General features: G+C 37.5%; 1 protein-coding gene across 1 annotated transcript in view; it reads right to left on the bottom strand.

Annotated features, from left to right (window-relative positions):
• The window catches only part of LOC121380586 (putative sodium-coupled neutral amino acid transporter 11), a 136617-nt gene that overhangs the window by 31468 nt on the left and 90373 nt on the right, over positions 1 to 14776 (bottom strand). The window contains exon 5 of the mRNA XM_041509470.1: positions 4535 to 4610. Coding sequence (XP_041365404.1) covers positions 4535 to 4610 — 76 coding nt within the window. The remainder of the gene's footprint in view (positions 1 to 4534; positions 4611 to 14776) is intronic.

The raw sequence follows: 14776 nt of genomic DNA on the forward strand, positions 1-14776 counted from the left end.
AATCAATGTGTCGTAAATAAACCAAACTCTTTTTTATGTGGGAAACGCTCATATATTAACATAAATTCTTATTCATTATATAAGTACAAATGAATATTTGGTATCAATAAAGCTGACAGGTTTTTTTTACAAATTATTGTTTATAGTGAAAACCTGTGTTAAGCAGCCAGTAAAAACCTGTGTTAAGCAGCCAGTAAAGGGCTGGGTTCATATTTTCGAAGCCATCTTAGTGCTACGAAATCGTAAAATTATCGTAGGTTGTGACGTCACTACAGTACACGCCATAGTGACGTCATAGCTTACGATGGTTTTACGATTTCGTAGGTTAAGATTGCTTTGAAAATATGGGCCCTGGAATATAAAATGTGGCCTTTTAAGCTGTATTAGTGGTTCAAAGCTGTCATAGATTTACAATAACAGTTTTATAAATCTTTGCATGTACAAAGAAATTGAGAAATGCTCATAATCCTAATATGTACATTGTACAAAGGCTTTTTGAAACTGGCCTTAGCACGTTTTAAAGTACCATATATGGCCATTTTGGCGTCTGACATGAGTTATTTCAACATCTGGTTGACAGAAACAAAGGAAACCAGCTGCATGTCACACAGGCTAGACAGTACAAGAATGGTAGTGCACATAAATGGAAATGGAGATGTACGTTTCAATTTTTTTATTTTTTTTACAGCTGGTTTAATTTACTACTGCTGAAAGAGAACCTAGCTTACTGCAATAATATGTATCGGTACTAGCTTTTAAAAAAATCAGTCAGATATTTTTTCACACTAGATTTTCATTAACTGGATGACAAATATCATTAGTTTTTTTTTATATATATATACACCAGTGGGCTCATAATGATTAAAAAAAACTAATTAAAGTCAGTCTATTTTTCATGATTTTTTTTCTTTTCATTCTGCATGAGGTTAATGTCTTTGGACTTTGTGGATTTCTAAAACATTTCATAAGAATGGCACCTGATGATATCTACTGTAAGCTAATAATGTTTCTCAAATTCATTGCAATGAGATGTTAAAGGAAGGGACAATTAAGGCATTTGGCCTGGTATGCATATTCAACGATATATAATGCACAATATTGCTTAATATCAACAAGTCTAATCATATAGTTAATTAATAGAACGGTTAAATGTGACAGTTAGTATATATAACTGGCACAGCCATTTTGTAACATCCCAGTGAATACGCCTTCTGGCGAGCTGGTGGTTACGTAATACTTAACATGTCACGTCAGGAATGAGTCTTAGAACTGAAGAAATAAAACATACCTGATCCCATTTTGTTCTATTAATGCAAATTGAAATATATTTAGTTAAATAGTTTATTATATAATAAAGTCTTTTATGTTGTTTTACAAGTCAGGTTGATAAAAGAGAAGTGCCCTGTCGTAAATGACTGCCTTTGTTTACACTGTGCATACTGGAGTTGGTCAGAGCTGACGTCCCTTCACCCCAAGCTAGAATTCCTGACGCACCAGAAACAAAAGAAAATGGCTGCCCCCAGTTACCAGGAATAATCACGGTTTTTTTTAATTAACTCTAAAATTACATGTTTTTCATTTCTTAGTGTCAGTACGTGTTGGTCGTCCAGGTATGCATTTTTCCAACACATCAGGCTCATATTTGAGTTGACCCTCCCTTTAAAGTCTTTGGACTTTGTGGAATGCTGAAATATTTCTTAAGCATGGGACCATATGCTGTCTACTGCTTTAGCTAATAAGGTACGTTTCTCAAATTCATTGCCATGAGTGTCACGTTTTGATGCTGTACAGAACCACAGGACATATACAGTGTTGAGGTGTTGAGACTGAACCTAATTTTGTCCCTGATAAACCTGTCTGGACTCGCCCATAAAATAACTTAATAACACATCCCAAGAGTGGTATTTACAGCTTCTAGTCATGCTACTACATAACCATTATTCATGTCTTTCCCCATCTCTCATCATTTTAAAGTAACATGCAACATGCACATCAGTCCCATTTGGTTTTTTCACCCAGAAAGAAAATCCATTTATCAAAAAAGGAGTTAAGAAGAAGAAAAAGAAAAAGTATTAAATATCATTATTATGTGGAAAATGTAAGGTGTTTCTCTTAGCTATGAAATCATCCACGTGATTGATTATGTAGTCATTCTCGTGGGATGGCAATGTTGCTGCCTGGACAAATTCGTGTTGCTAGAGTTTTTTGCCAATTACCGTAATATGCCTTTTGTGACAAATGTGATTTCAAGATGAAGATGGTAAGAAAAAGATGAATAATTTGTACTGCTTAATTATGCATGCATAATTCTGATGTCAAGGGCAGCATGATGGAAAAGTCATAACTCAAAAAATTATGACCAGGCCTGGTGCTTATAAAACAGAAGGAAAGAAATGACACACTCAACACATTTTATTTACGGTTATATGGCGCCAGACATATGGTTAAGGACAACACAGATATTGAGAGAGGAAACCTGCTGGCGCCACTTCATGGGCTACTCTTTTCGATTAGCAGCAAGGGATCTTTTATATGCACCATCCCAAAGACAGGATAGCACCAAAACTATAACAGAGTCTTTGACTTAAAAGTCATGACAAACTGCATGTGTATGAAGTCATTAGAGATTGAGTCTGGACTCTAAAATTTAAAGCTTTTATAACCACGTGGGCCCTGGTATATACATTGTACCGGTAGTTGGGTTAAAAGCTTTTTCTTCAAGGTTTTTTGTTGATAGTAATGTGTGAAAAAAATAAATTAAATAAAAAATTCAACTACCGGGTACTTTAGTATTTTTGTATATTTATGTAATTTGATGTCAGTCATAATTGTGCAACAATTCTTCAGGTTTAATATCAATTATTAGTAGAAGAGAAATAGACTGGCTCTGAGATTTGTTTGTATCTATCTCAGGCCTTCGAATTTCATGGTAACAATCATTTCCAGTAGTATGTCATTAAAATTACAGACCCGCCTTGGTGGCATCGTGGTTAGGCCATCGGTCTACAGGCTGGTAGGTATTGGGTTCGGATCCCAGTCAAGGCATGGGATTTTTTATCCAGATACCGACTCCAAACCCTGAGTGAATGCTCCACAAGGCTCAATAAGTAGGTGTAAACCACTTGCACCGACCAGTGATCCATAACTGGTTCAACAAAGACCATGGTTTGTGCTATCCTGCCTGTGGGAAGCACAAATAAAAGATCCCTTGCTGCCTGTCATAAAAGAGTAGCTTATGTGGCGACAGCGGGTTTCCTCTTAAAAACAGTATCAGAATGACCATATGTTTGATGTCCAATAGCCGATGATAAGATAAAAACAGTATCAGAATGACCATATGTTTGACGTCCAATAGCCGATGATAAGATAAAAAATCAATGTGCTCTAGTGGCGTCGTTAAATAAAACAAACTTTACTTTACTTTTTTTTAAATCATGGAACTGAAATTTTGTTTCCCATGATTATTATATCGAGTACGACTATTCAATGAAAATAATATAATGTATATATATCACCATTTTGTTTTTTAAATTATGTTTCTGATATCGCACTACTGGAGAGTGTTTCATTTCATTTCAACTTATTTTCATGCTTATATCCAATTAAGGTTCAAGCACGCTGTCCTGGGCACACACCTCAGCTATCTGGGCTGTCTGTCCAGGACAGTGCGTTAGTTGTTAGTTGGTTAGTGGTTAGTGAGTGAGAAGAGTGTGTAGTGGCCTTACACCTACCCACTGAGCCCTTAAGAACTCACTCCGGGTTGGAGCCGGTACCGGGCTGCGAAGCCTGTACCTACGAAACCCAATTCGGATTGTTCTGTTAACAGAACTTCTCAGTGCAGTTCCGGTTCGGGTAAACTCTAATGAGAGTTCCAACACATGCTCAATCAAACGCGTTACACATTTGAACCAAAATCACTGGCACTAATTATTTGTAGTGTATCTCTTAAATATAGGGGTCAAGAAACAGTATTTAAATTAAAATATAATTTTGTCGAAAATATTTAACCTTCTGACTACTGTCACTGAAGTCGACAAAAATCAACGTAACGCATGTGCTCGAGTACTGAAGGTGGCAATCAAATAGGCCCCACTATTTCCTGTGATTTCATTATGCGAGGAAATGACATAGGCCTAAACTATTATTATTTATTTAGCTGTCAAAATCACAACAGCATGCGTATAATTAAGAGGACGTGTCGAAAATCAACTTTATATTGAGTTTGAAAACGTTTTACATAGATTTTTGCAATTTAAATCACTGGTATTAAAACTGGGCTCCCATGACAAAATAATTTTCTTGGAACTGAAAAATCATTTCCAATGGATTCCCATGATCACGGCACGGAACCGAAAAAGTGTTTCCTAGGAAATGGGAAATCCTATGGCCTGCTATCTTCATCCATCTATCTCCATCAGTCTCTTCAATATTTGTTTCTTTCACACACACATAAAACACCACATTCTCAAAAGCGGCATTCATACAAACATGCAAACACCTACTCAAAAATACATCAAATAAATAAGCACTTTACCGATAAAAGGATAAACAAACTGCAGAACAGTCAATATGTAGAAACCGGGTCTTCCAAAGGCTACAAGCACCATGTCCTGAAAAGTTAAAATGTAATATTAATACATGCATGTAAAGCAGTCATTTAAAATCTGTTAAAGAGACATTCCTGAGTTTGCTGCATTGTAAGATGTTTTCGACTAATAAAATATTTCTACGATTAAACTTACATATTAAATATATTTTCTTGTTTAGAATATCAGTGTCTGTATATTCGATGTGTTTTTGGTCATCTTAATATTTGTAAGATGCCCAAACTGGATTTTGTCTTCAAATAATTTTGTACGTACGTAAAAAACATTTTAGGAAATAAAATGAAATTTAACCTAGTACAAATATTAGAACGATCAGAAACACATTTAATATACGGCCACTAATATTTTGTGCAGAAAAATATATTTGATATGTAATTACAATCATTAAAAAGTCTCTGTTAGTCGATAATATCTTAAAAATTGCAGCAAACTCAGGACTGTCCCTTTAAAAGAATGATTTTGCAAGGCTTTGGGATTGGTATGAATATTCAACGATATTTAATGCACATAATTGCTTAAAATCAACAAGTATATCGGTATATATTTAATTAATAAAATGGTAAACAAGTGACGGCTATTATCTATAACGGGCACAGCCATTTTGCCAGGTTGTAAAATTGATCTTCTCCTGGGATTTATAGAGTTACTCCCCTTTTGCAAATGTCACACCTACCATGAACCGACTATACTAGAATGTTGGGAGTTCACCCATTTGTTTCAATCTCATTTTCTCCATAAGTGTCACTCTTAAAGGGACATACCCTAGTTTTAGCCCATGAAAATTAACACTAAGTTCAGTTAACTCTACAAACCTGTAACACAAAGTTACAATGGAGTGAAACACGAGTCTGACTTTGAAATGGTGAAATACTCTCTAAAACTAGACTCCATAACTGTTATTTCTCAGCTAGACACACATGCTTTTTAAAAAAATATGAGAAATGCATTCTGTGATAGTAAAAACACCAGGATGACCACAAAAACACTTTGAATATATGGAAATGGATAACCTAAACAATAAAATCTAAGTAACGTATGATTTCAGTTATCAAAAACAGCTCTAATAATAACAAATATACCTTAGTCTTTAAAAACTAGGGTATGTCCCTTTAAAAATGGCTTTTGAACAAATTGTTTGAGATTTGCAATGGTTTGTGAATGAACACTCATTCAATGGATGTTTCCTCTGATGAACAATGACACTTGCATCAATTGAATTATAGCTTCACAAGAAAGTGTGCTTCAATCTTAATTGGATATAAGCTTTGAAACTCAAGTTCAGATGAAAACAAAAATCAATTGCATCAGCCCATGTGTGCAAATGTCAGTGGTAACATCAAAGTTACACACAGATTAATATATTTGTTAAAATGTCGGCAGTTACATCAAAGACCCAGAGTCAACTAGTCTGATCTTTGTCCCGTATTGATTTATAACCCTGGCCCCCCTCCCCCTCAAAAAAAACCCTAATACTTTTGTTTGAATAGAAACAGAACAAAAAATCCATCTTTGTACTGAAGTACATTCAAACCTGTCCTAGCAATCCTCTTGTATTCAGGGCTTACCTGCCACAGTGTTCTTGCTGCTCCATTTAAGCATTTTGCCACCCTCCTTTCACGTTTGGCCACCCTCCTTTATTTTCCTGAGCCCCTCTTTATTTTCCAACGCCCTACTATATTTTAAAGCACCCATGTCCACTCTTTGCAAAAGCACACTTTTTACCACAGAATTATTTTCTGATCAAGTCTGCACACTGGACATTAAAGGAAATGGCTTTCTCATTAAAACAAAATTGCTTAATCTTTTAATAGACATGTGCCATCTTGAATAATGTTTTCAATGACTTGTATACACTGTAAACCAATTTAGGCACCAGCTTTCTCTGGGGTTTTCCTGTTTTTAATGCTTTAATCTTTCAAGACGCATGTCTTGACTAATGTTTTCAATGACTTGTATGCACTGTAAACCAATTTAGTTATCGGCTTTCTCATTTTTTTTCTGTTTTTAATTCTTTAATCTTTGAAGAGGCATGTCTTGAATTAAAAAAAAAAATTCAATGACTTGTACTGTAAACCAATTTAGGCATCGGCTTTCTCATTTTTTTCTGTTTTTAATTCTTTAATCTTTGAAGAGGCATGTCTTGAATTAAAAAAAAAATTCAATGACTTGTACGCACTGCAAACCAATTTAGTCACCAGCTTTCTAACAGACCGACTATTACCAAAGTTCATTAACAGGAATGCATTACTTGCCATGTCAGTATGTTTCGGGCCTGGAATAATCAATTCCCTTTCCTCTTAAAGGATTGGGCTTTATGCACGGCAAGATATCTCATAAACGAAAATTGATTTATTTCTCTTGCATGACGGCAGGTGCGAAATCATGTTATTGTGATCGGTCAGTTGTTGGCATCATTCACATAATCATTGTGTCGCATTAGTCGATGTTCGTTGATAATAAAGCTAAACGCAAAAGAATGGTCAACATCACCAGCAGGAAAGAAAGAAAGAACAGGACAACAAAGCAGTATTAGAAATCTGGTCTGGTATTTGCGTGGGTGGTCGTATCTTTAGGACTGGTTTGAAAGGGGGACGCAGCCCAGTGATACAGTATTGGCGTGGGTTGTCGTATCTTTAGGACTGGTTTGAAAGGGGCGGGACGCAGCCCAGTGGTACAGCATTGGCGTGGGTGGTCGTATCTTTAGGACTGGTTTGAAAGGGGCGGGACGCAGCCCAGTGGTACAGCTTTGGCGTAGGTGGTCATATCTTTAGGACTGGTTTGAAAGGGGTGGGATGCAGTCCAGTGGTACAGCATTGGCGTGGGTGGTCGTATCTTTAGGACTGGTTTGAAAGGGGCGGGACGCAGCCCAGTGGTACAGCATTGGCGTGGGTGGTCGTATCTTTAGGACTGGTTTGAAAGGGGTGGGATGCAGCCCAGTGGTACAGCATTGGCCTGGGTGGTCGTATCTTTAGGACTGGTTTGAAAGGGACGGGACGCAGCCCAGTGGTACAGCATTGGCGTGGGTGGTCATTGGCATGGGTGGTCGTATCTTTAGGACTGGTTTGAAAGGGGCGGGACGCAGCCCAGTGGTACAGCGTTGGCGTGGGTGGTCGTATCTTTAGGACTGGTTTGAAAGGGGCGGGACGCAGCCCAGTGGTACAGCATTGGCGTGGGTGGTCGTATCTTTAGGACTGGTTTGAAAGGGGTGGGATGCAGCCCAGTGGTACAGCATTGGCCTGGGTGGTCGTATCTTTAGGACTGGTTTGAAAGGGACGGGACGCAGCCCAGTGGTACAGCATTGGCGTGGGTGGTCATTGGCATGGGTGGTCGTATCTTTAGGACTGGTTTGAAAGGGGCGGGACGCAGCCCAGTGGTACAGCGTTGGCGTGGGTGGTCGTATCTTTAGGACTGGTTTGAAAGGGGCGGGACGCAGCCCAGTGGTACAGCATTGGCGTGGGTGGTCGTATCTTTAGGACTGGTTTGAAAGGGGTGGGATGCAGCCCAGTGGTACAGCATTGGCGTGGGTGGTCGTATCTTTAGGACTGGTTTGAAAGGGGCGGGACGCAGCCCAGTGGTACAGCATTGGCATGGGTGGTCGTATCTTTAGGACTGGTATGAAAGGGGTGGGATGCAGCCCAGTGGTACAGCTTTGGCATGGGTGGTCGTATCTTTAGGACTGGTTTAAAAGGGGCGGGACACAGCCCAGTGGTACAGCATTGGCTTGATGCACGGTCGGTCTGGGATCAATCCCCATCTGTGTGCCCATTGGGCCATTTCTCACTCCAGCCAGTGCACCACGACTGGTATATCAAAGGCTGTGGTATGTGTTATACTGTCTGTCGGATCGTGCATATAAAAGATCCCTTGCTGCTAATCGAAAAGGGTAGCCCATGAAGTGGCGACAGTGGGTTTCCTCTCTCAATATCTGTGTGGTCCATAACCAAATGTTTTGTTTAACGACGCACTCAACACATTTTATTTACGGATATATGGCATCAGGAGCTCAATCAAGTAGCTAAATCCTACCCCCAATTTACAACAGAAGAAATGTTTTATTTAAGGATGCACTCAACACATTTTATTTACGGTTATATGGCATCAGTATTTACAACAGAAATGCTAATTATATTTTGTTCTGTTACATGCCATTTTTCACCCATCAAATGCAGCCATTAAACAATATTAAATAAAAATGTATTAACTTGTTATGAAAGGCAATCTGGAGGATGAGTTCTCCACAATTCCTTGTAACAATTTGTTACAAAGCATGAAAAAAGGCAATCCACCATCATTACCTATAGAGCATTGAAAAATTAATATAAAATACAGAAATGCTTTTAAAATCTTACTTTAATGATGACAATAAATGAAGACCATTCTCTGTAGCATTTAAGTAACCCAGTGGATTTTGGTAATTTATTTTTATTACTAAACGATAAAACAACTGTGTATGTGGAATGCTTTGACAAAAATTATAAAATAAGTTGGTGCTCTGGCTTATATAAGGGTGGTACCGTTAACTCAATATTGTTTTGGGGTCAACCTGTATTGATTTTTTGCATAGTGGTTACAAGTTCACTGTAATTTCCTAAAACCCATGTGGTTCTTTTCATGTTGTAGTATTTTTCACAGAATGTTTTCTTAATAAAGGAAGGGAATGTTTTATTTAACGACGCACTCAACACATTTTATTTACGGTTATATGGTGCACTGGCTAGAACGATCTTTATAAAGAGTGGTTGTGTGCAGCCACAAGACCTGTTTTTTTGTTGTTAATTATTATAATTTATGTTGAATGTCTTGGGTGTGAATTATTCCCATGCTTTTATTAAAACAGATGTTGTATAATGAAACAAACAAATGTTTTATTTAACGATGCACTAAACACATTTTATTTATGGTTATATGGCATCAGACATATGGTTTAGAACCACACAGCTATGGAGAGAGGAAACCCGCAGTCGCCACTTCATGGGCTACTCTTTTCGATTAGCAGTAAGGGTTCTTTTAATTTTACCATCCCACGGCTTTTGATATACCAGTCGTGGTGCATTGGCTGGAACAAGAAATAGCCCAATGGGCCCATCTACAGGGATCGATCCCAGACTGACCGTGCATCATATTTTGTATTATAACCAATGTTATAAAATAGGTAGGTGAGAGTCTGCAGCTTAAAACAGTATGTGTATCCTATTATAATTTAAATGTGGGATATGCCTCAGGTGTGATCTATTCCCATGCTGGACATTATTTGTCAACCTCGTTTGCTATCCACCTCCACATCCCAGTCCATGTTTCTCTAATCACAATAGGTGCTAGTCTCTTGTGGCCATATATCTGCTACATGTCATTCACCATATCTGTTGTAGAATGATCCAGGTGTGATCTATTCCCATGCTGGAAGTTATTTTCCAACCTCGTTTGCTATCCACCTCCACAACACAGTCCATGTTTCTCTAACCACAACAAGTGCTTGTCTCTTGTTGCCATCTTGGCTACACATCTATCATTCACCATCTGTTGTGGAATGATTCAGGTGTGATATATTTCCATTCTGGTAGCTCCTATTTTCAACTTATTTTGCTAGCCACCTCCGCATCCCAATCCATGTCTCTCTACCCACAAGTGCTTGTCTCTTGTGGCCATATCTGTGCTACACATCAATCATTCACCATCTGTTGTGGGCTTACTCTGACCACAATAGAGTTCATTGATTGCTTCTGGCATTGTTAACAAACACCCACAACCGCCTACAATATCAGTAATCATTAAAAATATAGCCTTGGGTTATTTCTTACATATGGATCTAAAGTGATGTTCACAGTATTCTATGGTCCAAGATCTTTATCAGGCTAAAAATACTAACCAAGTAGCTTATTTCTGGTGTTTTTAGCATCATAAGAGGGGGATGTGAGAGCACTGGGGGCACTGCCCCCCCCCCCGCCTGAATGAATATTATACACAGCTCCCACTCCCAATATGTAAAGGGGAAATAATTATATAAGTGACATAGCCCAGTGGTAAAGTGCTCACCTCATGCGTGGTTGGTCTAGGATTGATTCATGTCAGTGGGCCCATTGGGTGATTTCTTGTTCGGTATGGTATATCAAAGGCCATGGTGTGTGCTATCCTGTCTGTTGGATACTGCATATAACAGGTTCCTTGCTGCTAATGGAAAAATGTAGCAGGTTTCCTTTCTTAGATTTCATGTCAGAATTACCATGTTTGACATCCAATAGCCGATGATTAATAAATCAATGTGCTCTAGTGGTGTTGTTAAAGAAAACAACTTCACTTTACTTCCAATTCCTATAAGCATGGAATAGTAATAGAGCTTTCACTGGCTTCTGTGGTATACTGGTTAAGCCATTAATTGGCCTTAAGGCTGGTAGGTTTTGGGTTCATGTCCCAGTACCAGCTCCTACCCATGATAAGGTGTAAGGTCATGCACTACATTGATTTCTTTCTCTCATAAACCACAAACATAAACGGGGCGGGACGTAGCCCAGTGGTAAAGCGTTCGCTTGATGCGTGGTCGGTCTAGGATCGATCACGGTCGGTGGACCCATTGGGCTATTTCTCGTTCCAGCCAGTGCTCCACAACTGGTGTAACGAAGGCCATGGTATGTACTATCCTGTCTGTGGGATGGTTCATATAAAAGATCCCTTGCTGCTAATCGAAACTAGTAGCCCATGAAGTGGCGACAGTGGGTTTCCTCTCTCAATATCTGTGTGCTCCTTAACTATATGTCTGACGCCATATAACCATAAATACAATGTGTTGAGTGCATTGTTAAATAAAACATTTCCTACCTTCTAACCATCAACCACTGTCCTGGACAGACAGCCCAGCTAACCTAGTATGTCCAGAACAGCTTACTTGAACCTTAATTTCATATAAGCATGAAACAAATATTTAGTGAAGCATCCCATTGTTAGATTCTTGGTAAATTGGAATTCCCTGAAAACTGTACAATACTTCATCTTAAAAAAACAGTACAGATCATGAACATAACGGGTCAAATTTACAAAGCCTTTTTTGTTTCTTAAACGCAGGTGTTTAAGCATTGTAAATTTATGTAGATACACATGCAGGGAACATCTTGTTCAGTATCGCGTCGCAATTCGCAACGCAAGTTTTAAAGATCGTCACACAATTTTAGAGTCTTAAACAGTAATTGCTAATCAATTTTCAACTAACTAGAAATATCGCTAATCAAGAGTTAAAAAACATAATTTTCCCTGACGTGTGTAAGAGATTAAAAGGCTTTGTAAATTCGGCCCAAGCACTCTGAACAGGATACCATATAAAAGCAGATTTTTTACTTGGTCCTGTGGATGTCCAGTTTATAGAGGGGTTTGACTGTATTTACCTTTATTAAAGGGACATTCCTGAGTTTGCTGCATTGTAAGATGTTTCCAACTAATAAAATATTTCTACGATTAAACTTACATATTAAATATATTTTCTTGTTTAGAATTCAATGTGTTACTGGTCATCTTAATATTTGTAAGAAGCCCAAATTGGATTTTTTTTTTTAGGAAATAAAATGAAATTTAACCAAGTACAAATATTAGTTTAATATACAACCACTAATATTTTATGCAAAAAAATATATTTGATATGTAATTACAATCGCTAAAAAGTCTTTGTTACCGGTAGTCGACAACTTCTTAAAAATTGCAGCAAACTCAGGAATGTCCCTTTAATGACATTTCCACACATCACACCCCCACCCCACCCCCCCTCCCCACCCCCGAATCCACAAACACATGTTGAGGTAGCAAGTCATATAACTTGATAAATTTGTTCCAAAAAAGCATGATGAGTTGCCTCTAATCATAGTAATCTGTGAACACAGTATGGTACATTACATTTGAAGTTACAAAATCTTGTAATTGTATTCAGGGACTTTCAGAAGAAGCACACACATAACACTCTACTGGAAGAGTGGACCTGTACTAATGGAAACTAAATTTTTTATTTTATATAATCTGTCTATTCATGTGCACAGCATGGGTGAAGAAGCAATTATTTCTAATCAAGCTGTGGATGTGTAAATCAATTAATGCAGAAGTGTTCTGCAACAGCTGATTGTCAAAAATCAAACGAACATGGAATATGGCGCAATTTCAGATTCCATTAAGAAATGTTTTCCGCCAAGATGTATTTATAAATGAAATAGTGACCAAAAAAAATCAAATTCTGGATATACCAGATCTTTCTGTAAACCCGATACATATTTAGGTTCCAGAATGAACTGGTTTAAGCAGGTTCCACTGTATAATGTGTCACTAACAGGATGTGCCATAGTGGTAAGTAGACAGCTACAGCCAGACTGAAATGTAACAGGTTGTAAAATTTATCTTCTCCAGGGATTTAGAGAGTTATTCCCCTTTTGCAAATGTCACACCTACCATTAACCAACTTGGTGAATAAATAAATAATTTGTCTTGTAACCTTCAGGATTAATCTAGTTAGTTTCTTTTTTTTTCTTTTTTTTTATGTTAGGTGGGGTTTTTCATAATTTAGTCAATTTTGACAGTTTTTACTATGCACTGAGATGAACATTCATGGATGCAACTAAAAACCAAACTTCACTGAGCTAGAACTTATAATCTGTGTGAAATGGACTTACAGTTAAAACATGTTTTGTTTAAAGGGACATTCCTGAGTTTGCTGCAATTTTTAAGATGTTATTGACAAACAGACTTTTTAACAATTGTAATTACATATTAAATATATTTTTTTGCATAAAATATTACTGGGTGTATATTAAACGTGTTTCTGATAGTTCTAATATTTGTATTAGCTTAAATTTCATTAAAAATATGTTTTCGTACGTACGAAATTATTTGAAGACAAAATCCAGTTTGGGCTTCTTACAAATATTAAGACAACCAGAAACACATTGAATATACAGACACTGATATTCTAAACAATAAAATATATTTATCATGTATGTTTAATCGTAGAAATTTTTTATTAGTCGGAAACATTTTACAATGCAGCAAACTCAGGAATGTCCCTTTAATGACCTACACATTGATTTATTAATCATCGGCTATAGGATGTCAAAAATTTGGTAATTTTCACAGAGAAAAAGTGCTTCATTTTTCCATTAGTAGCAAGGGATCTTTTCTATGCACCATCCCACAGACAGGGTAGTACATACCACAGCTTTTGATATACCAGTCGTGGTGCACTGTCTGGAACGAGAAATAGCCCAATGCATGGGGATCAATACCAGATCGACCGCTCATTAGGTGAACACTTTACTATTGGTCTATATGTCCCACCCCAGAAATGGATCTATAGTCCATCCCATCATTCTATTAAAATGTTTTTTTGTAAATAATTTCAGTTTGGTTTGATGTAAGGAGAACATTAAAAGTGTTTTGGAAATAACAAAGAAATATAATTTGTGTGTACAATTTACAAATCAATTGTCTCGGAAATAAATAACTTGTAGTAAATTACATAGTATGAAACAAATGCAATCCCTATGGGACGGACTATAAACGTGAAGATTTAAGTCTTACAAAAGTTGCCGTCTTTGTTACCATCATCACAACAGTAATATCCAAAGCTCACCATTGGACTTGCCAAGCTTGAGACAAAAATGTTCCACTTAACAAATACCAGTTTGGTCAGCTTATAATTTTCCACTAAATACTCGGCACAGGGACGGGATGTAGCCCAGTGGTAAAGCGCTCGCTTGATGCGCAGTCAGTTTAGGATCGATCACCGTCGGTGAGCCCATTGCGCTATTTCTCTTTCCAGCCAGTGCTCCACAACTGGTGTAACAAAGGCCGTGGTATGTACTATCCTGTCTGTGTAATGGTGCATATAAAAGATCCCTCGTTACTAATTGAAAAGAGTAGCCCATGAAGTGGCGACAGCGGGTTTCCTCTATCTGTATCTGTATGGTCCTTAACCATATGTCTGATGCCATATAAGCATAAATAAAATGTGTTGAGTGCTTTGTTAAATAAAACATTTCCTTCAATCCTTCCTTATGGTTGGAATGTATATTGAACACCTCGATTAGGCTACCAGTATTTACTGAACATTATCATATTTGCTTATATTTAACAGTTCCTTCCTTCTTCCTTCTTAATACTCAGCCACCTGGTCAGTATTTCAATTAAGATTACTTACACCATAG

The sequence above is a fragment of the Gigantopelta aegis genome, chromosome 9, assembly GCF_016097555.1.
Source record: "Gigantopelta aegis isolate Gae_Host chromosome 9, Gae_host_genome, whole genome shotgun sequence".
Classification (NCBI taxonomy): domain Eukaryota; kingdom Metazoa; phylum Mollusca; class Gastropoda; order Neomphalida; family Peltospiridae; genus Gigantopelta; species Gigantopelta aegis.